Source organism: Mustela nigripes, chromosome 16 (assembly GCF_022355385.1).
Source record: "Mustela nigripes isolate SB6536 chromosome 16, MUSNIG.SB6536, whole genome shotgun sequence".
NCBI classification, from domain to species: Eukaryota; Metazoa; Chordata; class Mammalia; order Carnivora; family Mustelidae; genus Mustela; species Mustela nigripes.
The window spans coordinates 56931028-56957800 of record NC_081572.1 but is presented as its reverse complement, the minus strand read 5'-3'; the positions used below and the strand labels follow the sequence as shown (position 1 = coordinate 56957800).

General features: G+C 48.5%; 1 protein-coding gene across 2 annotated transcripts in view; it reads right to left on the bottom strand.

The window, feature by feature from the left end:
- PIK3R6 (phosphoinositide-3-kinase regulatory subunit 6) overlaps window positions 1-26773 on the bottom strand; it is a 49176-nt gene that overhangs the window by 21137 nt on the left and 1266 nt on the right. Inside the window, exons 2-8 of one of the 2 annotated variants that reach the window (XM_059379060.1) lie at window positions 12941-13042; window positions 5107-5190; window positions 4596-4687; window positions 3838-3906; window positions 2882-3014; window positions 2512-2581; window positions 1319-1502 (exon numbers count right to left, since the gene is read on the bottom strand). In XM_059379060.1, coding sequence (XP_059235043.1) covers window positions 1319-1502; window positions 2512-2581; window positions 2882-3014; window positions 3838-3906; window positions 4596-4687; window positions 5107-5190; window positions 12941-12953 — 645 coding nt within the window. In that variant the 5' untranslated portion in view covers window positions 12954-13042. Of the gene's footprint in view, window positions 1-1318; window positions 1503-2511; window positions 2582-2881; window positions 3015-3837; window positions 3907-4595; window positions 4688-5106; window positions 5191-12940; window positions 13043-26773 lie in introns of those variants that run through there. The other variant, XM_059379061.1, reaches the window with a different exon arrangement.

Genomic DNA, 26773 nt, shown 5'->3' with positions numbered 1-26773 from the left:
GACACCGTGTGATGTGATAAATGCACGTGACTACTCAGATCCCCCACTTTCAGGACTGAGACACACCCGAGTCCTGCTGCTGGGAGTGATGACAGCTGTCCACGATGAGCTGACCTCTTGCCAAAGTTGGCCTCCGCTGAAGAAAGCCACCTCCAAGCTCACACCCAGCTCCCGAGGACAGTCCACTCCCAATAACTAGCAGATGGGGAAGGAAGGAAAAGGTCTGGTCCCTCATGGTAATTCAGGACAACTCTGATTCCTACAGAAACAGCTGTGGGCAAACTCCTTCTGGGGCTCAGGAGATTGAAGACAAGAGGGACCGCTGACCCTGAGGAAATGCGGCTGTTCTCCAGTCCCACTGCTGATTTGGCGAGATCTCGCCCCCAAAGCTGTGTCTCTAGGCCCCTTGCTTGGCCTCATCCGCACATTGCTCCGGAAATCCCTGACACCCGCCTTTGCAAAGCAACACCTGGTTCCTGTTCCCCTGACCCCACGGTGCGGGACACACGGCCCCAGGTGGCACCGATCCCCTCAAAGATGTCCTGTACCTGCTACAGCCCATGGCCAGAGCACCTCTAACCTACTGGAGCCTTGGCTGTGCATAGCCGCCCAGGCTGAGTCAGGCAGAGAAATTAGGATGCAAGCGGGTGAGTGTGAGAAAGGAACGAAATGCCCCGGACAGGAGCAGGGGGCAAGTTAAATAACTAGCAGTGCGCTCAGAGGTGAGAATATGGGCAGCCATCAGGGCTACATATTTTCCAGGGAAAACACTCTGATGCGGTGTATTTCCAGTGGGATGGGGGAAATCGGCATTATGTAAGCGCACACATCCATGAGGTATATAAAAACCATATACAGAGTTTGGGAGCTCCTTTTATTAAAAAGGAGCGGTGGGGGAGCGGGGCTGGGAAGTAGCAGAACATAGGTCTGATGTCGGAGATCTGGGTTCAAATCCTGACTCAGCCCGTTTGTATCTGTGTGACCACGGGCAGGTCAGCAACCTCTCTGGGCCCGTTTGGATCCTTCTACCCATTTCACAACGTTAAGATGGGATACCCATGAAGCGCTTAGCGCGGTGCCCGGGACACAGCAGACATTCACTCCACGGCAGCTACGAGGATGAGTGCTAACAGTTTGGTTCAGGAAACAGACCGCAGTGTTCACTGCTAGTATGTCTGGGCAGACGGGCCTGCGGGATTTTTGTTCCCTCTTCTGACTTACGTGCATTCTCCGCCCCCCCCATCACATTCCGTGAGTGTGTCCCCCTTTTTACAGGAGAATCGGGAGGGTGAGTGGGAGTGCCGGTGTGGGCCATTACCTTCAGCTTGCTCTGCAGGGTTCTGGTGTGGCAGGCGTCCCCGAGCGCCGCCTGCAGGGCGTGGGAGACCACATGCCGCATGCAGACCTCTGGGGTCTGCTGCACCTGCGCCGCCTCGATCTCCAGCAGCAGGGCGCTGCACACGGAGGGAGATACCAGCTCCGGATCCACGAAGAGGAACACTCTGAGAGCAGAGACGGCAGGGGGCGCCGGTGAGGGTAACCCCCAGGAGGAGAGCCCCCGGAAGGGCACCGTCAGAGCCTCGCATCCCCCAGGTGTTTTGTTTCTCCAAACACAGGAGCCTGGAGTTTGAAAGTTGAGGTGGGGGGATGGCAACAGGGAGCGGTGGGGACTGGGGCAGATCAGAGCAGGCAGGAGCAGCTACCCCCTGCTGGGGTGGTGAGGGGGGAGAGGGCTAGGTTAGTCTCATGTCCAGGTAAGCCCCAACCGAAATGCTGCTCCCTCCCCTAGCTCCGTGGCCCACTGATGACATCACCCTCCAGGAGGGACCCTAAATCCTTCCTGCCCAAAGGCACTCTGGACCCTGAGTGCACCCCATCTCCTCCCATCACCTGATCATACCCAAAAAACTAGCCTCCTGCACCTGCTCCCCTTCCTGGATACCAGCTCCTCTGGGTCCCTCCAGCTCCCTGCACCCCAATCTGCCCCTTCCGGAGCTAGTTCAGTAGTAGCACCTGCAGGGCAGGAGGCAAGGCACCCCCACTCCATCAGCCCCTCTTTCCAACACGACAAGCAGACATTTGCTCAATCTTGTATAAAGGGCCGGGCACACACAGACCAGTGCCCCAGATTCCACAGTGTGCTTGTGGCCTGAGCTGTAAATACCCCAGGGCTGTCTCTGGCTGCCTGGCTGGTTGATGCTGCATCACCGCCAAGGATGGGGTGGGACAACAGAACTCCAGAGTGGCTCAGTGTCCATGTCACCTTCTGCATGGGAGCAGGATGGCTCAGAAGCCAGCCCAAGAAGAAAGACCTACCCTGCTTCTGGGGAGTCCCCAGAGAAGCCAGGCCCCGTACACCCTTGACAATTCACCCCCCGGCTGGACACATGGCATGGACGGGAAGCTCTGCTGGGGTTCGTCCCCACCCCTCCCAGTCCCCCTCAGTGAGCAGTCACGGAGTCCCAACACCTAGAGGGCACAGAAGGTAACAGCCTTCCTGGGGCCACTCACCTCTCCTGGTAGGGGTACAGCTCACTCGTCAGGTTCTGCTCGGCAATGACCAGCCTTTGGTACAGCGTCCCTGCAAAGCAGACCACCTCAGCCAGCAAGCCCCTGGTCCCTGGCCCTCCTTCCTCACTTCCACAGGAGGTGCTGGGACTTCAGAGCTCCAGGGACCTCAGACAGAAAGCAAGACCATGACACGCTACTGCTGGGTCTGAACTGGGGCAGCGCTTTCCTGAGGTAACCTTTACCTGAGACAGCTCTTACTTGAGACAGCTTTTACCTGGGACAGCGCTTACCTGGGACAGCTCTTACCTGAGATGGATTTTACCTGGGACAGATTTTACCTGGAACAGCGCTTACTGGGGACAGCTCTTACCTGGGACAGCAGTCTCTGTTTTCAGCCTTATGGCACAATCCAAGGCTACCGTGCAGTAGGGGGCGGGCAGGGTTAGCAACCTCGTGCAAAAGTTGTAGGTTCTCCGGTAGAGCTCTTCTGTGATGCCGGTGGCCTGGGTAGGAGGGAGGAGTCAGGTGCCTGGAGCCCTAGGACAGAAGGCTCTGAACGGGGCAGGAGAGTGGGATGGAGAGGAGGAAGGACGGGTCTGACAGCCAGAGCTGGGCTCACACCTCTCTCCCAAACGTACATCCCCAGCGTCTTCTCCCAGCACCCATGACACACCTCCCGACACCCTGCTCTAATTCACTGTGGCGGGAACCCATCTCCTGTTCTGCTAGCAAATCCACCCCCCTCAGTGCCCTTTTCCTCATTCCTGCAGAGCTCCAGGCTCCAAGCTTGGCTGTCCCGCGGGCACGATGCTCACAGCGCAGTGCCTGGGGGCTCCCCTTCTCCACCCACACCCTAGGCTCCTGCCCTGCTGGAGCCCAGCCCCATCCTGCCCCTGGATTCCAGCAGCCCCTGAACTGCTCATCACGCCCCTCATCCCCCTCGCTGCCCACTCCCACCCCCGGCACTATACACAGCTCCTGGTTCCCGTTCTCAAGACGATTTCTCCACGGCTTGTCTATCCTCTGTGCGGGGTCAGCGATGGCCCCCAGCGCACAGAGGAGCAATCCCGAGGACCTCCTTCTGACATTCAAGGCTCTCATGCATTCTACACACCGCCTCCCCCGCTTCCCCCACTTCTGCCCCAGGACACCCCTCCGTGTATTAGGGCGAGGGCACAGCTGGAGTGGAGAAGCCAGTTTAGGGCAGGCAGTCCAAGAGTTCTAGGCCCGCCCACGCAGAGACAGGCATCCTCTGAGGGAGAAGACAGTGTCTGGCCCTGGTGCTCATGGGGTTCCACGATGCCCCCACCCTCCGCTCTAGCTCACCTTAGTGAGCACGTACAGCAGAGTATGCAGCAAGGGAATGATGACATGCCGGAGGTCTTCACTTACTGCCTAGAAAACAGGAGACCGCGGGGCATTTACTGGGCTGGGGCTCGAGGGGGCGCTCACCACCTCCTAGCAGGGCACAGGTTGGGTGGGGGTAGGTGTGGGCAGGAGATGGGGTAGAAGGCAAGCATCCCACCACGCCAAGGGGAGGGAAAAGAGCATGGCCTGCCCCAGCAAGGAAGGGGTGGGGTGGGGAGGGAGCATGGGGGTGGAGAGAGCTGGGAGAGCCTGGGGGGTGGGCGGCATCCACTCAGGGTAGGAGCTGGTGCCGAGCAGTAGGCCAGTCCCTGGACCGTGGAGGTGCCCTGAGAGCAGCATCTCCCAAATGGATACGACACAGAGCATGGGGGAGGGGATCCTTTTGGGGAGGTACAAGAACAATTTTGAAACATTTTTAATAGGTATGCATTTATGTTTATCCGCGTTTCCTGTTCCCACAAGTGGGGATTTTCCATGTGTGGCCATGGTACAGAACTTCTTTCTGAAATACGCTAAGTCACGTGAAACCGTGGAAGTCTGCCCTTCAAGAAGTAGAGGAGGGAGACAGAGCTGCTGAAAATCACGCAGGAGGTCCACAAAGGACCAGAGTTGGGGGGAGGGTGGATGCAGCAGTGATGGGACTGAGGCCCCACCTGGCTTGACCTCTCTCCCTCCTCCCCACCCCCCACCCACCTCTCCGAAGCCCAAGAACCCACCTTTTCCAGCTCTCTGAGCAGAATACGGACCAGCACCGGACTCTTCCCGGGATCTCTCTCGACCTTCTTGTGCAGGGACCATCTCCACATGCCTGGCCAGGACAGAGGGGACCCCAGCACATGCAGGCGGGGCATGGGGGCTCTTAGAGGGGATCCCCCTGAGCTGGAACCGGAGCCCTTGGAGCCCCATGCTGTGACTGTGACTGGCTACAGAACTGACCCCTCAGCTGGGTGCCTGGCTCTGGTGACATAGTGGGGAGGGCTTGTCACACGTGGAGGATTTCTGCTCCACTGCCTGTCAAGGACAGTGCATTCTTGGGGTGGAAAGGCAGGGATGTGGGACATGAGTGGGCCAGAGTGTGCGCGTGGCCTATGGGCTGGCAATGTTTAGACCTCAGCACCTGGGGCCACGTGTCTGGAGGTCGTGCAGGTCAAGAGGAATTTTGCTCACATGGGGAGCTGGGGAGGTGGCTGAGAAGGAGTGGGACAGAGGCTGCCTGCTGGCTCTTACCTTGGTTGCTCTGCAGGGCTGGGGCCTGAGGGCTGAGTTCCCGGAGAACGGCTTGCACGCTCCGCTGGAGGTCCAGCTCCGCATCTGGGCAGCAGGGATGGGTGGGGGGAGCACTGGGGCCAGGAGCTTTGGAGCTCAGCGACCCCAGCCTCACCCTCGCCCCCATGTCTGCTCTCCCTGAGACCATCTTTCACCCCTTCTTTAAGCCCCAAGAGGTGCCCCAAAGTGATCAACTTAGAGCAGGCAGCCAGCACACAGCTCTCCAATAAGCCTTTCCATCAGCACCTCCCTGTTCTCTGTAAAACCCACGTTCCCCAAAGCACCGTGGGTATTCCACTGGTGGCTCACAGGGCTGTTTTAGGGATACTCATGCTGTCCTAAAACCTGAATAATTAGGCACTTATCTTTATCTGTTCAAAAAAATATGTGTTCCTAAATTTCAAGTCAATTTCATGTCAGATCAAGGATGGGACAGGAAAGGACAGACTGTCTCCTCATCAAACTGAACTCAGGCTTTGCTAAGCCAACTTCCCCTCCAGACCCCAGCCCTGGCCCGGTTCTATCCCTCCCCTATCCCGCTGGCCTGGCCCAGCTTGAGCAGAACACTGTTAGCCAAATCTAGATGCCCCAAGTCTCCTCGGACTGATTTCCCACCTGCCCCACCCTCTTGCAGTCCATGGGCTTGTAACTCCCCTGGTGTCTTTGTGTGATCTGGAGTCGAGCCCCATCTCTGTCCCGTGGTGTGTTTGTCTTGAATGAAGTCTCCTTTGCCACTGGAACCAGTGTCACGAGATCGTTCTTTCTTCAGCTGTGGTCCAATGGCATGCCAAAGCGTGAGCGTGGTACAAGAATGAGCCACTGACATCCGGGAAGCATGGGAGTGGTGGGGAGGCCCCTGGCCCATCTCCCACTGCAGGAAGAGGTTAGCTGGCCAGGGTGGGGGGGGGGGGCTTGGGGCTGGGCACCTGCAGCCCATCGCCTGGTGCGGGGCCACACTTCTGGCCACTGTGACACTCCTCCTCCAAGACTTGCATCCTTGAGGCACCTGACTTGGGCTCAGGGCTCCCCAACCACACTGCTGAGCCTTTCTTGGCCACAGCTGTGTCGAATGCATTTCCACGAGCAACTCAACTCTTTCTCCTTCCCTCAGAGCTGGACACCTGTCAGCGCCCTCTCCATAGCCTGCCCCTGGGCTGTGTCCCCACCTCAATCCCTGCGTGGCCACCCCATCATGAGGTCTGCTTCTCGGAGACTCCAGACTAAAAACAGGAAGCATGAGAGACACTTCCCACACCATAAATTCCTCTTTTTGACTGGCTCTCATCAAGCGTCTGTCTTCCTTCACGAGCAAGTGTGCCTTTGGTTGTCAGAGAACACCAACCACACGCCTCAGGGGTTCCTCTTTTGTTGGGTTGTCAGGAAACTGACAAAGTGGGGGCCCAGCCTCAAAAACCAGCTCATCTCCAGGGACAGGGACGTTTCCTCTCTGCTCCTCTTTGGGGCTCTTGCTTTATGTTCTACGAAACCTGTATCATAATTGTCTCACACTCCTTTGGAGGATGCAGATAGAGATCACATGTTTTAAACAATCAGCAGGTAGAATGTGTTCAGCCAAGGCGCTGGTGCTCAGAGACCGACCCTTCTGGGGTTCTGGCGTGCACTCGGCTAAGCTGGCCAGGGCTCCCCTGCTTCTCGAAAACCCCCCACCTTTCTCCTGCCACTCACTTGGTCCCCTTGGAACTCATCAAAGTCTGTTTCTGAGTCTCCCAGAGGCTGAGAGTGGGAGGCTCTCACAGCTCAAGTTTCTCCCCCGGCCACACTGCTGGGCCGTGCATCACCCCCCACCCTTCCGTGCCCCCCGCCCCCCTGGCAAGGAAATCATGAAGCCTGGCATGAAGGCTGGTCACAAGCTGCCTTTTTACCTACCTGTGTCCACCTTACATGGAGATTTATTTATTTTTTATTTTATTTATTTTGACATAGAGAGATCACAAGTAGGCAGAGAGGCAGGCAGAGAGGGTCGGGGGAAGCAGGCTCCCCACTGAGCAGAGAGCCTGATTCGGGGCTCAATCCCAGGACCTTGGGATCATGACCTGAGCCGGAAGCAGAGGCTTTAACCCACTGAGCCACCCAGGCGCCCCAACCTTACACGGAGATTTAATGAGTTAATGCAGGCAGAGTTTTTAAGACATTGTTATGTCTACTTTCTTCTTTCCTCCTTCCTTCCTTCTGTCTCCCTCCATCCCCAGCCGCCTCTCCATGGACAGCACAGACTTCAAACTATGATAGCCATCATCTCCTCCCTGCCCCTCACTAGAAGGGCAGCCAAGCCTTTGTCTTCTGAGCCCTGGGTTCTCCTGCCTTGCACAGGGAGTCAAGCTTTTATGTTTCAGAGAAAAATAGAGAAGTTGCCAATAGCCCCAGGAGACAGCCTCACATAAAGTATGTTTTCGAAAGTCTGGGCGGCCGGAACAAGCGCTCAGGCTTTGGTCCACATCTGGCCTGCAGACGTGTTTTGTTTGGGCTTGTAGAGTGTCTTGGAAAAAAAAAAAATCAAATCAGCTGCCAACATGTACAAATCAGGAGATTTTGCATGAAAGTTTGGGTTTCTGGCATCCCTGGAAAGTCTGTTGACACCAGGCATGCATTCTTCGCACATGTTGCAACCGACGGGGCCGGGAAGGGGCTGCCCCCTTGAGACGGGGCCCAGCTACCCCAATTCTTCATAGCGGCCCCCTCTCCTTGTCTGGCTCATCGACACCCTGTACCTGGCCCCTTGAGTTTGAGACCCCTGGCTCTGGGACTGAGAAAACCAAGCTGGATTGTCTCAAAGGATAGGGATGAAGGCTGCTGCTTGTAGCTACTGAGGACAGTGGCAACCCGAGGTGGGAGGCTGTGAGAGCACACGTTTATGGGGACCCAGGGAACGAGAAAGACTGGAGCTGGCTGGGACACAGCCTAGGGGGGTGGCAGAGAGCTCAGATGGAGGCAGGTGAGCACTATACTCTGTGCTAGAGGGCCATAGCTGTGGTCTCCTGGGTTACCTTTGCCAGCGCATAAGAATGTCTCCAAAGGAACCCTCTCTCTCCCTATGGATGGTGCATACCTGGCCAACCTGTTTGGGGACAGGGGTGTGGCAGCTACAGTGAATTGAAGACACAGCCTCTTCTCATCATGAAGACTTTGTAACCCCTGGGCTTACGAGATCACGAACAGGCAGGAGGAAGCCCAGGCAAATGACCCTGGAATTTGTACTGACCTTGGAAAATGAGAGCTTGAAGCTGGATTTGATCTGATTAAGCAAACGAAAGAAACAGGATATTTCTTGTGCCACAAGCAGCTCAGGGTTATTTGTATATGACATGCATGTCTAACATTACTCTTGACTCAGAACAGCCAATAATAAAGGCCATTCATAATTATTACCTTCCCCTCCACCCAGGAATGTGGGATATTACTATTAGGCATCATGTTACTATTAATATCTAACATTTAAATTGCACGTAAAAGGCGTACACTCAGAGAGTCTTACGGAAGTGTGATAAGACAATGTGAGGTGTTCAACAAAACCGAGTTCATGTTTGTTCTGGGTCGCCAGGAAGACTACATTTCCCAGAATCCCCTGCAGCTAGATGGACGCCATCCTGTCCAGTGGAATGTGGTGGACACAAGGTATGACATAAAATCCTCTGCACTGGGGCGCCTGGGTGGCTCCATGGGTTAAGGATCTGCCTCCGGCTTGGGTCATGATCCCAGGGTCTAGGGATCGAGCCCCACCTCGGGCTTCCTGCTCAGTGGGGAGTCTGCTTCTCCCTCTCCCTCTGCAGCTCCCCTTGCTTATGCTCGCTCTCTCTCACTCTCTCAAATAAATACATAAGACTTAAAAAAAAATCCTCTGTATTATCCTCCACCTCTCTCTTCCTATTCCTTGGCGACTTTGGAAGACGTGTTGGTGGAGATGGTGCCACGAGAGGGAAGGAGTCTCATCCCTGAAGGACTGGAGCCTGGCCTGGATGGTGATGTGAGACGTAAGCATTGGTTGTGCTAACCCACCAACATTGGGCTCACGGGTATACCAGCTAGCCTTTCTGACAGACCCTCGGACGCACAGATAATTTTCTGGAATCTCATCTCACTGGCTTCTGAGCAGAGCCCTGGGAGCTTAGTAGGGCAATACAGTTCTCCTTGCTCTGCTTTGTAGATTCCAAGTCAAGAGCTCTTTGTCTTGTGCCGTATTGTCTCTCGGAACACAGAGGTCAGGCCCAGAAGGACCTCGGAGGCTCTCGTCCCATTTGACAGCTGGACAAATGAGGCTGGCATCTGTGCGAGGGCACAGAGCTGTTGGAAGAGAGCTGTCCCTTTGGCGGATGCTCTTCCTCTAAAGCCCCACTCTTATATGTCCCCTTATAGTCACCTGCTTACCCGGAAAAGGGAGAACAACATTATGTTTATCTATGTGTATCTGGGCTTTGAATACCAAAAGCCAATGCCCCAGATAAAGGTGCCTGGACAAAGAGTCGCAGCTCTAAAGGCAGTTCAAGGTCCAGTCTTCAACTTCAGGCCATTTGAAGCTATAGCAGCACATGGCCATTCCGGCTCTGCGTTGCCCTGTGGTCCCAGACAGAATCAGATCTCTCCCAAACGTCCTTGTAGGATGCTTGCCTTTTCCCTTCTTCCCAATCTTGGCTTCACAGAAGAACCACCTGGAGAGCTTTAAAAAAACACTAACATACAGCCTTTTGTTCTGTGGAAACTAGCTTAAATCAGATCTCTGAGAGTAGGGACTAATAATTTCTTTTTTAATAGTGCCCCAGGACACTCGAACGGATAGTTAGGGTAGGAATTACTGTCTTAGCTCTTAAGCTGAGAGCTCTGGACAATTGAGCTGTTAGTCAAGGAAGGAGTCAGGTGCCAAGATGCTCAGAGTTCACAGAGGCCGATTATCCCTGCATAAAGGATGAAGGTCACAGGGTCAGAATGGCTCCTTCCTGGCTTCATGGTGACAGGAGGAGATTCAAAAAACATAACGGGAGGAAGTTTCATTTTTATTATTGCTGTATTTCACTTGTTTTGCAAGACGTATACATTTCTTCAGAAACGTGACCCTGGGAACTAGGCAGCAGACACCATGGCTCTAACTCTCTTGGGGTCCAGCCATGACATGAATAAAATCTTCTAAGATTTTTCTAAGCAGACCTGTCTTTGTTGTCTTGAAGTCACCCCATACCTACTTGTCATGGTTTTTTATGTGTCACCTCGACTGGGCCACAGGACACCCAGATATTTGGTCAAACATTCTTCTGGGTATCTCTGGGAGGGTGTTTTTGAATGAATTTTTTAAATCACTAGACTGAGTTGACAGACTGTTCTCCCTAATGTGGGTGGGCCTCATCTAATCAGTAGAAGACCTGCACAGAACAAAAGGCTGACTTGCCCCGTCTCCAAGTAATAGGGAATTCTTTCTGCTAGACTGCTTTCCAGCTAGGACATTGGATTTTTCCTTGCCTTTGGACTGGAACTATACCATAGGCTCTCCTGGGTCTCTAGCTTGCCAACTGCAGGCCTTGGGGCTTGTCAGCCTTCATAATAATGTGAGCAAATTCCCCAAGACAAATCATTCTGCACATGGTTGTGCAGTAGGACGCCCTTCCTAACATACCCACAGAGGCCCAAGGCATCGGGATGGAGAAGGCTGGTGGAACAATCAAACTAAGTATTTCCTCAGCTTTTTTTTTTTTTTTTTAAAGATTTTTATTATTTATTTGACAGACAGAGATCACAAGTAGGCAGAGAGAGAGGAGGAAGCAGGCTCCCCGCTGAGCAGAGAGCCCGATGTGGGCCTCAATCCCAGGACCCTGAGATCATTACCTGAGCCCAAGGCAGAGGCTTTAACCCACTGAGCCACCCAGGCGCCCTTTCCTCAGCCTTCTTTAGCCAACGAGTGGAACTGGGGCACGGGTAGATGTGTCCATCCAGATGCAAGGGTTATAGGGACACTCAGGTCACTTGGTACCCACAAAATTACTACCAAAGAGGTTGTAATTTCCAAGGGATGCTCCCCTCAAACTGGAGTACTGGAAAGTATTGCCCTTTTCTGCTCTCCGGATATCAGCCATCCGAGTCAGCTCCCCTCCCTGGGATGGAAATGGCAAATACCAACAAACACTTTCTGGACCATTCTTTTCTCAAATCACTATAAAATCACTAACCCCAGGGCCCATTTCCTCATGTCAGCTGAGCCATAAAACAACTGAGAGGAACACGGTTGGTTTGTGTTTGTGTTCTGACTCAGACTTGGGACTCCCGAGCTCTGTAGAGATGGATGTCACTGGGTACATTGGTTCCCTGGTTTTCAGAGGGTGAACTTTCTCTGACCTTGACATATTGACCATCTGGACCTCCCGGACTGCCCTTCCAACCAGGGCCAAGGACTTGTCTGGGAATCCCCTGGTCTCAGCCTCTCAGCTGGTCACTGAAATCTGGGCTCAGCACCCAGACACACCATCAACCAGAGTAATGTTGCTCACAGTTTTCTTCCATCCCATGCCCGATCACCCTTGCCCTCATGTGGAACAAAAGCTCAGATTTGCAGGGATAGCAAAATAACTATAGCTTTGGTGCCTGTGCCACACTGCTCTTTTGTATCCCTTAAAAAAATAATTTTTCAGGTGCCCCTCATCTTGACTCTAGAATGACAGAACCCTTTAGGGCTCTAAGAAGGTGGAAAAGGTTATAAACATTTTTAATTTCGGAACACAGCCCATAGAACTGCAGTTCTGATCATGAAACACCCCCCCCCCCCTTCAGAGCTCCCAGGGCAAGCATCAGAATTTTGGGATGTTTCCTTCTGCCCATCTGATGTGGGAGGGGGTCACCTGTCGTATGTCTATGTCTATGCAGTAGTGTGTGTGTGTGTGTGTGTGTTTGTGTGTGTGTGTGTGTGTGTGTAAAGGACACATGTCTGAGAGATGGTAACAACCCAGTAGCTGCACCTGCCTTGGACATGCCCTCCCCTTCCCTGGATCAGGGTCTTTAAGGGCATCAGAGTCTATGTCTCATGAGGAGTGCTGTGGGATTTCCTGGGTGACCGTTGGTGATACACATCTCGAGGGAAGGGTCATCTCTCCTTGTGTCCCAGGTTGATAAGGCATGAAGAGTCTGGGGTTGGGAATGAGCTAGACCTTGGTTCTGATGGTGGTTCTGCCACTTACCAGCTATGTGGCTTGCACAAATTACCTAACTTGAGCCTCCATTTCCCCTTCAGTGAAACGAGCAAGATTACATTGATACTGTACCTCACGGATCCTTCTGATGAATGCACAGGACAGCCCTCAGTGAAATCATTCAGGCATAGCGCTGGACTGAGACTGCTAGGGTCAAACCCTGGTTTGACTATATGGTATCTGTAGGTGGCCTTGGGAGCAGTACCTCTCCCCTCTGGGTCTCACTTTCTCCTTCTGCAAAACGGGGACGATGATAACATCTATCTCATGGGGTCTTTACGAAGACTCAGTGAGATACTATTTGTCAAGTGTTTTTATCACTACTTGACAGATTATAAGCACTACAGAGGTTTTTGTTAAGTAAATAAAAACATGTGGTGATAGATCTTGGCCCTCATTGTCATTATCCCCAGTGTCCAAGCAGCTGGGTCTCATACAGGTGTGTGGCTGTCCACTCCTCAAGATGTTCTCGCATTTGGGCAGCTGAGCTTGGGGTCTGGGTGAAGGTGAAGGTGGTCCTCCCAACCCTGGGGGCCTTCTCACCTGCAAGGGAGGCCTTCCCCACGACGAAACCAGGCTTGTGAGACCCCGCTGCCCCCAGTCATACTGACCTGAGCTCTCCATGGGAGGCTGGGGTGTGAGTAAGAAGGATGTGGTCGTCTCAGGCAGCAGAATGGAAAGTAAAGTGGTTGTTTTTCCGCAGAGAGGTGGTTCTGCAAAATAAGAAGCAGTTAGCTAAGTGGTAGGAAGGTATAGAAAGTGTATTTGGGGGAGCAGAGAGGCTCCTAGGGGACTTAGACTCCTAACATTTTGGAGGAATTCTTCTATGGTGCTGGCTGTGTGCTGGGTACTCTTCTAAACATTTTAAAACAATCGAATTTTTAATATTCATATTAACTGTATAAGGTAGGTACTATCTTCTACAGATGGGGAAATTGAAGCACGGAGAGGTTAAATAATGATTCAAGGTCAAAGAGATGGCAAGTAAAGGAATGAGCACCGAACTCAGACTATCTGGCTCTCAAATGTCATGACCCCTGGCTGCCCCACCGTGACCCCAGTCAGGGGAACCCCCCCCAAAGCCTGCTCCCCAGAGCAATAAACTCCAAAACTGAAAAGCAGAACTCTGACCAAATCCAAGAATAAATGAATAAAGATGCACCTGAGAAAGCTAATTCAGAGAGAGAGAAAAAAAATAAGAAAATATCAGGAATGGTAAGTGTCATATATACTCAATGGAATAAAATATAATGTACTCTGAGTAACTGTAATCTATTGATAATCATATAAACAAATCATATAAATGAGCATTAAAATGTGATAGGCCATTGACAATGATTAGAAAAGATAACACAATGCATGCCACATATGTACATATATGATATGTAATATGTTTATTTGTAGCAAAAAAAAAAAAAAAAAAAGAACCTGTATCTCACACATGGTTTTCTAGGGAAGTAAAAATGACACAAAAGGCTCCATTGAATTAGGAAAACTGCTTTTGTTAGTGATCAATGAAGAAACAAAGAGAGCCATCAAAGAATTAGCTCTTAAAACCTGCATCAGGCTCTGTGCTTGGTGTGGAGCCTGCTTGAGATTCTCTCTCTCCTTCTGCCTCTTCCCCACTGGTACACATGGTCTAAAATAAATAAATAAATCTCTTAAAAAAAAAAAAAACAGTTGATATATGTCTCAGATGGTTCCTCTGATAAGTTCTCTCAAACCAGCAATGAAAAATGTTAAGCTATTTCAACTATTCAAAGCATAAAGAAGGAGAGATTCTCTGAAAAAGCCAACTTAGCCTTGATAGCAAAATCTAATAAAGATAGTTTAAAAATATAGATGAATCACTCCCCACCCACCACGACAGCTGTTTAAAAAAGAAAGCGACAGCAAGGGTTGGCAAGGATATGGAAACATTAGACCTGGTGTGTTGCTAGTTGGAATTCAAGATGGTGCAGCTGTGGTGGAAAAAGAGTATAGTGACTCCTCATAAAGTTAAACACAGATTTACCACAGGACCCAGAAATTCCACTCCTAGGTAAATACCCAAAAGAAGTGAAAATAGGGACTCTAGCAGATACTTGCATATCAGCATTCATGGCAGCATTATTCAAAATAGCCCCAAACTGGAAATACTACAAACATCCATCAACAGGTGAATGGGTAAACAAAATGTGGTATATCCATATGATGGAAAATTATTCAACCTTAAAAGTGGAATGAACTTTGGACACATGCTACATCATAGATGAGCCTTGAAATCATCATGCAAGTGAAATATATCAGGCCAAAAGGACAAATATTTGACTCTATTTACATGAGGCACTAACAATAGGCAGATTCACAGAGAGAGAAAAGTGTAACAGAGGTTACCAGGGCTTGTGGGGAAGGAGGAGAGGAGAATTACTATTCAGTGGGTACAGAGATGATGAAAAATTTCTGTAAATGGACTGTGGTGATTGTACAATGTTGTGAATGCACTTAATGACACCAAATCCATATACTTTAAAATGGCTAAAATGGAAAATTTTATGATATGTATATTTTACCACAATAAAAATTAATGTTAAAAGTATAAAATATCACTGATCAAATTGAATGAATTAAAATTATAATGTATTCTGAATAATTCTAGATGATTGACAATCATAGGAAGGAATGTTAAAATGTGATATACCATTGGCAATTATTAGAAAAGATAAAACAACTGTTGCTGAAGATACAGGAAAATTTTCTCTGTACTCAGTTGGTGAGAGCAGAAATTGGTATAGCTTTCCTGGAGGGTAGTTGGGCAATAAACATCAAAATTCAAAATGTGTATACTTTTTGTCCAAGCAACTCCATTCTTAGGAATTTATCCTAAGGAAATAATTGGATAAGTGCATAAGGAAAGTATACAACAATATCCGTCAACACATTGTTTATAAAGGGAGAAAAACAGAAGAAACTTTAAGGCCCAATGGCAGAGGGTCAATTAAGCAAATTAAAGTTACTCATGCAATGGAATACTAAGCAGACATAAAAATGATGACATATTTACATTTACTGAATTAAAAAGATTTTCAGAAGTATTCATCTCAAACACTAGGTAACAAAGCAGTTAACACATTTCTAACACATTAATTTTTAAAAATGTATTTCTAAATTTCCTCAGATGTATTGTAAAAAGTCAGTAAAAACTAAACATCAGGGCTCCTGGGTGGCTCAGTTGGTTAAACAACTGCCTTCAGCTCAGGTCATGATTCTGGAGCCCTGGGATCGAGTCCCGCAATGGGCTCCCAGCTCTACAGGGAGTCTACTTCTCCCTCGACCTTCTACCTTCTCATGTTCTCTCTCTCAAATAAACAAAATCTTAAAAAACAAAACAAAACAATAAACAGCTAAACATCAAGATGTGACACTGAAGGTCCTGGCTCTAGTTAACATGGAGTAAGTACACTCTGTTGTAACTCTTCCACTCAAAAAAAACCTAAAAATTCTGGATGGTATGCATGGAATGGCTATCTGAGGATTCTGAGAAGTAAATGGTATCAGGCAGAATGGGGAAGAAAACCAGTTCATGAACAATCTGGCAATGAGTTTTCTTCACTTCCCCCCTCCCCATTATCCACTGGTCTGGACCACAAAGATAGCCTGAAATTCACAAGTCCACACTTAGGGCAGACAGAAAGAGCTAGAATAAAAGCCTCTCTTTCTGGTCTTAACATAAAAAAAAAAAAAGGTCCCAAAAGGATTGAAGAGATGGGGGAATTTACTTTTTATTTTGCAATTCCTCCTTCCATATCCCCCAGGCAATCTTTTAATAGCAACAGCAGCAACAGTGGTTGGCCATGGTGGCCAAACAGGTGCCTAAAATTCTGAAAAAGGGAAATTCTTCCCTCTGACTAGAGGAACTATAGTTCCAAGGGCATGGGAAAAATCCTTAATGCTTTCTTCCCTCTATCAGAGGAATAAAATTAAGAAATAACAAACTGAAGATGAGTAATAAAGTGGTAGACCTGAATAAAAATATATCAATTGTTATATTAAATGTAAACAGTCTAAACACACTAATTAAAAGACATAGATAGTCAGCATTTAAAAAAAAACAGAACCAACTCTATGCTGATTACAATAAATTTACTTCAAATATAATGTCATAGGTAAGCAAAAGAACAAAAAAATATATATACTACTTGAATATTAATCGAAAGAATGCTGAAGTAGGTGTATTAGTATGAGACAAAGTAGATTTCAGAGCAAGGAAAATTGTCAGAATAAGCTTCTTATTACATTTCATAATGATTAAAATGTCAATTCATGAAGAAGTTATAACAATTCTAAACATTTCTGCACTTAAAAAGAGAGCTTCAAAATACACAAAGGAAAAACTAATGAAACTAAATTACAAGTAGGCAAATCCACAATTATAGCTGGAAATTTTAACAGTACTCTCTCAGTGACTGATAGAACCAGCAGATAGAAAATCAAGAAGGACATGGAAAAACTGAGTACTATCAACTAACTGAATATATGGAAAAAATGAATACTATCAACCAACTGAATTTAACTGGCATTCATAGAACACTACATACAACAATAGCAGAATATGAATTCTTTTCAAGTGTACAAGAAACATTCACCAAGATAGACAATACTCTTGGTTATAAAACAAACCTCAATAAATTTAAAATAATTGAATTATACAAAGTAGGTTTGCTGATCATAATGAAATTAAACTTGAAATTAGTAACATAAAAATAATTAGGATATCTCCAAATACCGGAATATTAAACAACACATTTCTAAGTAATCCATATGCCCCCAAAATAAAATAAGTGGGTTAACACTTCCCAACTCATTTTAGGAGTCTAGCATTCTCCTGATATCTAAACCAGACAAAAATAGTACAAGAAAAGAAAATAGACCCATATCCTTTATAAACATAAATGAAAAAAATTCTGAGCAAAATATTAGCAAATGAAGACAAGGAATATATAAAAAGAATAATGCATAACAACTTGGTGAGGTTTATTGCAGGGATGCAAGACTGGTTCAATATATGAACGTCAATCAGAGTAATCTGTTATATTAAAGACTAAAAAAGAAAAACCATATGTTCTTATTAGTTGAGGCAGTAAAAACATTTGACAAATTTTTAATTTTATGATAAATACATTAGAATACATTAGGACTAAAAGGGAACTTCATTAATCTGATATAGGGCTTAGACCAAAAAAACCCTCTCAACTAACATACATAAAAATTTTTAAAAAACTGAATAGTTCCCCTCAAAGATTAGGAAAAGGCAAGGACATTCACTCTCACCACTTCTACTCAACAAATCAACATATTATTGGAAGCCAGTGTAACAAGACAGAAAAAAAAAAAAGTAGAAAAAGAAAAGAGGTGTACATATTGGAAAGGAAGAAATAAAACTATTTGCAAATAAAACAGCCCTATTCACACATAATAGGTGTACATATATAATCCCTAAGAATCTACCAAAAAAATCTCCTAGAACTAATAATGAGTCTGCGAGGATCACAGGATATAATGTCAGCATACAACATCAGGCATATTTCTATATGCTAAGAAAGGAACAACTGAAAACCAAAATTTAAAATGCAATGCCATTTAAAGTAGCTCCAAAAGGAAAAGAGAGAAATACTTAAAAAGAGAAATAGAGCTAACAAAACACTTGTAGGATCTGTATGACGAATACCACAAAATGCTGATGAAATAAATCAAAGAACACCGAAATAAATGAAGACACACCCTGTTTATGACCTGGAAGACCCAATATGGTTGAGATGTCCCTTCTTTCCAACTGATTTATAGATTTAATGTAATTCCAATAAAAATATCAGCAGATTTCTGTTGCAGATAGAAGATAAGCAGATTCTAAAATTTCTAAGAACTGAAGTAGCCAAAAAAAATTTTTTTTAAATTTGAGGACTCATCTCCCTATTTTAAAAACAACCATAAAATTATTAGTGAAGGACTACACACAAATCCAAGGAATAGAATAGAGGGTCCAGAAATAGACACACATTGAAAAAACCAATTGATTTTTTAAAAGATTTTATTTATTTATTTGACAGAGATCACAGAGAGGCAGGCAGAGAGAGAGGGGGAAGCAAGCTCACTGTCAAGCAGAGAGCCCAACGTGGGGCTTGATCCCAAGACCCCAAGACCATGTCCTGAGTCAAAGGTAAGGCTTAACCCACTGAACCACGTGGGCGCCCCCAACCAATCGATTTTTTACAAAGTTGTAAAGACAATCAAAGGGGAAGGATAAGTCTTTTCAACAAATTGTCTGGAAAAATCAATCAATCATCAATACACACACACACACACACACAAAGCACCTCAACTTAAATTCTATACCTCAAATCAAAACGAACTTAAAATGCATCACAGTCTGAATGTAAAAGGTAAAACTATAAAGGTTTAGAAGAAAACACAGGGAAAAGTCTTCATGACCTTGGGTTAGAGAGAATTCTTAGATATGATACTAAAAGCATGATCCATAAAGGGAAAAACTGATGAACTGGACTTTACCAAAATTAAAAACTTTGGCTTTGCAAAAGTAGCTTTAAGAAATGAAAAGACAGGGGAGCCTGGGTGGCTCAGTGGGTTAAGCCTCGGCCTTCGGCTCAGGTCAATCCAGGGATTGAGCCCCGCGTTGGGCTCTCTGCTTGGCGGGGAGCCTGCTTCCCTCTCTCAGTGCCTGCCTCTCTGCCTACTTGTGATCTCTGTCAAATAAATAAATAAAATCTTGAAGAAGAAGAAGAAGAAGAAGAAGAAGAAGAAGAAGAAGAAGGAGAAGGAGAAGGAGAAGGAGAAGGAGAAGGAGAAGAAGAGGAAGAAGAAGAAGAAGAAGAAGAAGAAGAAGAAGAAGAAGAAGAAAGATGAGGAGGAGGAGGAGGAGGAGGAGAAGAAGAAAATGAAAAGACAAAGTACAGACTTGGAGAAAATATTTTCAAATCACAAATGTGACAAAGAACTTGTATCCAGGACATAGAAAGAATTCACAAAACTTCATGATAACAAAACAAATAATAACCCCAAGCAGGAAAAATAATTGTTTAAACAGTTCGTAATATATATATCCTGATTGGGGTGATGGAAACATCAGTCTACACATGTGTTAAAACTCATAGAAGGAGTCGCACCTGGGTGGCTCAGTGGGTTAAAACCTCTGCCCTCAGCTCAGATCATGACGTCAGGGTCCTGGGATCGAGCCCCACATCTGGTTCTCTGCTCAGCAGGGAGCCTGCTTCCCTTCCTCTCTGTCTGCCTGCCTCTGCCTACCTGTGGTCTCTGTCTGTCAAATGAATAAATAAAATCTTAAAAAAAAAAAACTCATAGAAGGGTATAGGAAAAACAGTCCATTTCACTGTATATAAATCTTAAGTACATTATTTTTTTTAGAAAGAGAGAAGCCCACACCCTAATTTGTAACTGGCACCATGTGGTTATACGCTTAAATACTTATCACCAAACTCTAGAATTTACTAAACAAAGAAACAAAAAGCACTCCTCACTTGATGGGTGTTTTCACAGGTTTGTAAAACCAGATCCCTGTCATTTACACACGTGACACTAACTGCCTCTGAGAACGCACTTGAGGGAAGGGGCCGGGAAGGCCTCTGATCTTTCAATAGACACCTTTTCGGACCATTTTAATTTTTAAAACTTGTGCATGTTTTATGTATTTTAAAAGCAAACAAGTCTCTATATGGATGGCTGATTTACAGAAAATAGAGTACGTGGACACCTACGACCAGGATGGAAAATACAGATTCTGAGAACCTCTACAGGACACATATCCAGTTCTTTTTTAACAAATTAATTGCGAGGAAGATGCGGTGGTGGTGAGAACACATGTGAAAATTAATGGTGCTGGGGGCTGGGTGGCTAGGAATTCACAGAAATTGAGATTTTTTAAAAAAAGACTTTATTTATTTATTCAACACAGAGGGCTATCACAAGTAGGCAGAGAGAGGGGGAAGCAGGTCCCCACTGAGCAGAGAGCCCGATGTGGGGCTCGATCCCAAGACCCTGAGATCATGACCCGAGCCAAAAGCAGAGGCTTAACCCACTGAGCCACCCAGGTGCCCCGGAATTGAGATTTTTATCAACCAAGACGATGCGTGACTTTATTTTTTATTGTGGAACAGAGTGTGCCCAATAGCGTCGTGAAACCTACGAATAAAATGGACACCTGTGAGCCTACCATCCAGCAAAGGAAGACTCCTGTCATGTTGCTCTGCGTATGTTAACTTAAAAGCAGGTTAACTTAAAATAAATGACAAAACTATTAAAATAATTGCCCTTCCCTCTTCCTGGGCACCTGTGGGGCTCATCTCTGGCCTCTTTCAGCTGCAGCCCCTCCATACCCTGGGTGACATGGGTGTCCCAAAGTGCCAGGTAGAATGTCAAAGTGTTTCATGACAAAATTTTGAAAAAGAGCTTGGTGTGGAGATGAGGGACCCAAAACTCCACCAAAGAAGGAACGTGTTGAGCATTCATTGCTGCTCATTCTTTCTGAAAAGCCTTCATGGCGTGTTTTTGTGGTTGAGAGTAGACATCGAAACTGAAGGAATTGTGAACACGCAAACCTGAAAATCCAACTGTGGATGAGAGCATGTGGCTGACCCCAGGATGTCCCCAGTCTGGGGGGAGGAGCTGGAAATGGCAACGTGGGGTGGTCTGAGCCACCGCACGGTGGGGACAGGGCAGACCCTGACTCCAGACCCAGTGATGCAGAGAGGCCAAGAGAAGCTTCCCAAGTGGGACCCAGGATGTGGGATTTCCAGGTCCCCCTCTATTAGCTGTGATTAAGAATGAAAAGATAATCTCTGCCCAACGCACGGGGACCAAGCTATCATCACTTCTTGCTCAGATCATGGTCATCCCCCAATAAGTCCCTCTGCATCCACTCTTTCTCTACACCCCAGTCCTTGATTAAAGCTCTCCAATGGCTTCTCTTGGATCTTAGAATAACACCCCACTCCTCACCTTGCCTAAATCTTGCCTCATTTGGACCCAGTGGACCTCTCCAGGTTCATCTCTCCCCCCTCTCCTTCTGGCTCACGAGGCTCTCATCTCTTGGCTCACTGTGTTACTCACACTTCCCAGACCTGCCTCAGGACCTTCACACGGCTCTGCCTGGAACACCTTTCTCCACAGTAAGCTCCTTCTCAATACTAAGGTCTCATTTAAAATTTTGCCTCCTCAGAGAGGCCTTTCCTGGTCAATCTACCTAAAATAAACCCACCACCCACCCTAGGTGATCCTCTAGCACACACTTTTATTTTATTCATAGCATTTATCAGTTTCAGAAGTTCTCCTGTGTCATGATTAATTTTCTTGGCTATTCATTAGAACACGAGCTGCACCAACACTGGGCCCTCCTGAGTCTATTCACCACAGCATGTCCACTCCTTGGGCAGTGCTGGTACCCAGTAGATGATGAATTAACATTCTGTAGAAGAAAGGTGAAGCATCTTGCCCAAAATCACATGGCTAATGAATGATGAAACCAGGGCTAGACCTCCATCTCAGCTGAGGGGATGAGGTCATGGCCACCTCCCTTGCCCTCTGCACCCCTTCTTCTCCCACCTCCAAATCTCACAGGGCACCCTCTGTACTAGTGAAAAAGAAAGAAATGAACACTCAGGTAAGCTTCTGTCCAGGTGGAATCCACGGATAAGGAATATTGAGCATCTCGAAGGAAAAGAAATCAGAGAGAGATAAATTAAAGATGTGTGCGTGTCTCAGGACTCATGGTGCAAAGTTGGGGCTATTCTGGGCTGGTTTTTAACAGAAAGTAAAAATTTTAAGAGGCGTAAACAACCAGTGTCGGAAAGCCTCCTTAGCCGTTTTTCTCTTCATTCATTTGCTTGCTCGTTCATTCAGCAAACGCTTCTTCGGTGCTTATGAATATTTGCACAGGTGCTGGAGATGCTTTGTGGCCCCCCTGCTCCTCCACAGACCTCTGTGATCTATTTCCTGTCCTTTGGGGCTGTTGACCATAAGACGGTGGGGGAGCCCTCAGGGGACAAGGTTACACCCAGACAGGAAATAGAAAGAAGCAGAACGCGGTCATTCTCAGAATGCATCAACATTACCTCTCTTCACTTCATGATGGCATGCATTTCTTAGGAAATGAAGCTGCCCATTTTGGCACCGAAACAGGTCTCTGATGGTCTTCTTGATGAATCTCATGGGGGCTCATGGCACATCATTGTTGCATGCCAACAACTTCAGGGGCTGTCTGCAGGTGACGGCAGCCTCCATCCTGCCCTGAATGGCTCGTACTTTCTGACTCCTTGGGTATGAGTCCTGTCTCAGCAGTGGGGGTGCACCTTGCACTTAGTGGGTGAATGGGGGCTACCGTTGGGTGGACCGTTTTGTTGGCCTTTTGGTAATCCAGCCTGCTGGGGAGGGTGAGGTTTTGTAATTCATCCATGTGAAGAGGCACTTGCTGTAATGTGTCGGCTCAGAGGGGACTGTTCTAATTCCAACAAGGGCTCCCCACTGTTGGCAGCAACCGTGTCTCAGCCATCTCTGCTCTTCCAGAAGGCTGGGAAACCAGATAAGCACATGGGATTGTCTTATAGGTAAAATACAGAAACAAAGCCTGAGAAAACAGATCCAGGAAAAGAGCAGGAAGTTCCACAGACAGGGAACCTCCAGTTGGGTGGCTCAGAGGCCCCAGGGCTCTCTTCCTAGTTCCTGGGAGTGTTCAAAATGACTGATGTTACTAAGCAAACCAGAGGATCTATGGAACACGGTCCAGTCCAGACAGCAGAAATTGGGCAAGGGTGTGGGTGTTCAGACATGAATGAGGGAGACACGGTCCTTGCCCTTTGAACTGGGGCCCTGACTTTTAAAGGATTTTCTAAGGACAGCATTGTGGCCCTAGCGGCCACACGCCTACCCCACGATCAGCACACTGACACTCTCAGGGACCTGTGTCCACAAGTTCCAGACAACGAACCCATTTCCCAGATTCGCCCCAGGGCCCCAGTGACATGCTCTGCCTAGTATAGATCAATAAAACTCACTTTTTGATGAACCACCATGCCAATGGCAAATTGAGAAGATTCAAACCACTCTAGAGTGAAAAGCCAGTATCCTTAACCCTTGTCTGGGCCATTGGCCCCCCTACCCAGAAGAAGCCAGAGATTCAGAAGATCTGAATCTGTGGCCAACTCTTAAGAAGTCATATTTTATATAAAAATCCAGACTCCCAACTTTTACATAAAAGGAATTAACAGGGAGATCTGGCAAGATGGGGTCCACTTCCCTGCATGGCAACAGCCCACAGGTGTGCCCACCCTGTGAGCAGAGGCAGAGACACCCGTGTTCCCTGGTGCTCAGGAGCTTGGTTGGGGCATCATTCATGCCACTGCGGGCCCCTGTAGGCAGATGGTGAGCCATCTGTAAGCGACACTGCGTCTCCACGCCTAATGTTCCACGAGCAGCTAATAATGGCTTTTCAGGGGTGCCTGGGTGGCTCAGTCTGTTAAGCGTTCGACTCTTGGTTTCTGCTGGGTCATGATCTGATCTCATGGGTTGTGGGACTGAGCCCCGTGTTCAGCTCTGCGATCAGCAGGGAGGCTGCTTAAGATGCTCTTTTCTCTCTCTCTGCCCCTCCCCTGTCTTTGTGCTCCCTCTCCAATAAATAAATCAATCTTCAAAAAAAAAAAAAAAAAGATAGTATTTGTGAGCTGGGCACTGGGGTTGCCAATGGTGCCCATGTGAGTCAGTCAACAAACACCCACGGAGTGCCTCTCCACTTCCCTGGGCACCATGCAAGGAGTCCCATTTGTGAATGGACTGGTTGCCTCTGCTAGAATGTTCCCTGAGGGCAGGACTCTGTTTATGCACTGCTGGGTCCCCATTACCTGACGCTGCTTATACCAGTAGAAGGCCCCCGATAAATATCTTTGAATGAACGAGTATTAGGTGCTCACAGGAAGACAGGATAAGGTCACCCTCCCTGACCGTTCTCAGGCCAGGGAGCAGAAAGAAGTCTGTGGGGGTACTACTGGTTGGACAAATGGCACATGAATCGAAGACTGTGTTGGTGCTCAGAATGCTGGCGAAGGAGATGCCCATGTCGGGGAAGGGGACCCAGGCGTGGCGGTGAGAAGGACATCGTCCTCTGCCACCTGTGCATGGGGGTCCAGCTCAGGTCCCACCTTGGACAACACAGGTTGTAATGTCCCATTGTGGCTTTTGTGCCACTACTGGAGCAAAGGGCACATCAGAGATCAGCTCATGTGCCTCCCCCACTGCCCCAAGTCACCGCAAGAACGTAACAGCACAGGAAAGGAATACACCAGCCTGTGCTACCAGTCGGGGAGAGTCCTAGCCGCTGGTGTCGGCAGCAGGGAAAGCAGTCTGGGGTGGGTCCCCACCACGCAGGAGAAGCACCCCCGTCCTTGCAGGCTGCCTCTCACCCTGCTCCGCCCCCTGGTGCTCCTTCAGTGTTGCCTTTACTGAGCCTTGCTGTGTGCCTGATCCTATCCCGCAGGCACAGGTAAGAAAATCAGGTCTTCCACAGGGGACCCAGGAAACGGATGGATTCACTCACTCATTACTTCGTTCAGCCCCTTCTAGACAGTGAGACACCGTTCCAGGTCCTGGGGATAGGGCAATCATTTAAAAGAGACAAAAACAGCTGCTCTCATAGAGACTGGACTTTACTGGGTGTGTGACAAGCATGCAGGGTATGGACGATAGATTCGATAATTAAGTCATATACTAGCTGATGGTCAGTGCTGTAAGGACAAGGCTCGGGAGTGGAATGTGGGGCTCCAGGGCTGGGGGTGAGGTTTCTAGAAGGTTGCTCAGGGAGATCTCATGGAGGAGGTGAGCTCTGGGTGGAAAACTGTGAGAGGCATGGGAATGAGTAGAGCCGAATTGGCCTGAGATGCTCCGACTGTATTCTCATGTGCTTGTCGCCCCATGAGTCATCAAGTCCTCCGTCTTGGACTCTCCAGTCTTATGTTTTCCGCTGGTAAAACTGTGGCCGGCTAACTGAATAGTTGTGGGGGGGGAGATTTGAGGCGCTTCACAATTCTTTACGTAGGGACAAGATCAGAGACAAAGGATGAATGACTGGGCTGGGATTCAGAAGGTATCATTCCTTAAATACAGAATATTCGCAATGAACAGTCCTCAGAGCAGGTGCAAAGCCTTGGAGTGCAACACACCCTGGGACCCACCACAGAACCACCGAGGTGGCTGGAGGGGATGGAGCAGGAAGAAGCCAACGGGAGCCGGTTCCCGGCTGCTGTTCCCAGCCCACTGCTGGTGCAGGACAAGGTGGGGAAGACTTCTAGCTACAGGAAGGGCTCAAGGAAGCGGGCTCGGGGATCTCAGAGGAGGATCTGGGGAGGCCTGGCTCAGGGCCCGTGTTCCAGCAATGAAGACCCCAGCTTCTGACGATCCCCCGCCCACCCCCAGTTCCCCAACCTTCCCCCATCGCTGGCCCCTGGGCCAGGTTGTTGTTTACGTGCAACCTCCCAGGTGCCCTCCCTGCGGCCAACCCCCAGGTCTACAACCAGGGAAGGAAAACACCGCCTTTCCCAAGATGGCAGCTCTGCCGCCCACCTGTCCTCGCTCTGGCACAGGGAGAAGGGACCTCCCCACCACTGACCCACTTCCTTCTCCTCCCACCAGGGCAGTCTCAACCCCCCTGAGTTTGGGGGACAGATGCTATTTCCAGCATTCTGACCTTTGTGCTCCATGGAGAGTCATTCTTGCCGACAGCACACCCCGGTTCTTTGGTTCGGAGCGTGTGATTAGTGGACCCACAGCAGAAATGCAGAGCTCAGCCCGTGAAGCCCACTTGGGCTTTCTAGATTCCCGAGGCGCCAGGAACATGGGGGCCCTGCTCCCAGCTGTCCCCTGGGGATGGGGCAGGCCTGTTTCCCCTGCCGTGTCTGCCTCTGGCCAGGGAGGAAACACCTGGATGTGAGGGAGAGCCAGTCTGAGCGGTGGGGGGTAAGGGAAGGAGAGCATTGTTCTGCGGGGGCAGGGGGGGATGGAGAGGGCCGGGAGCCTGGGAGGAATCTCCCGGGGACCAGATTCACAGCCACCACAGCCAGCCCAGGCAGGGCCCGGGGAGGCGCTGTGGGGCCAAGTGGCGGGGCTGCCTGGGTTCCAACGCTCTCTGTTGCTGTGAGTGACATCTTGGGCTACTGCTTAGAACCTCTGTGCCTCAGTTTCCCGATCTTTAAAGGAAAGCTAATAATAGCACCAACCTCATAGGAGTATTGCCAGGACTAAATGAAAGGATGCTCACCAACGTCTCAGAGGAAAGGCGCAGAGCATCTACCGTCTGCAAGCCCTCTAGGAGCTTCAGCATCCACAGCCAGAGTCGCAAGCCACACATTCCCACAATCCCATCGCCGCATTCCCATAATCCCCCCGCCGCA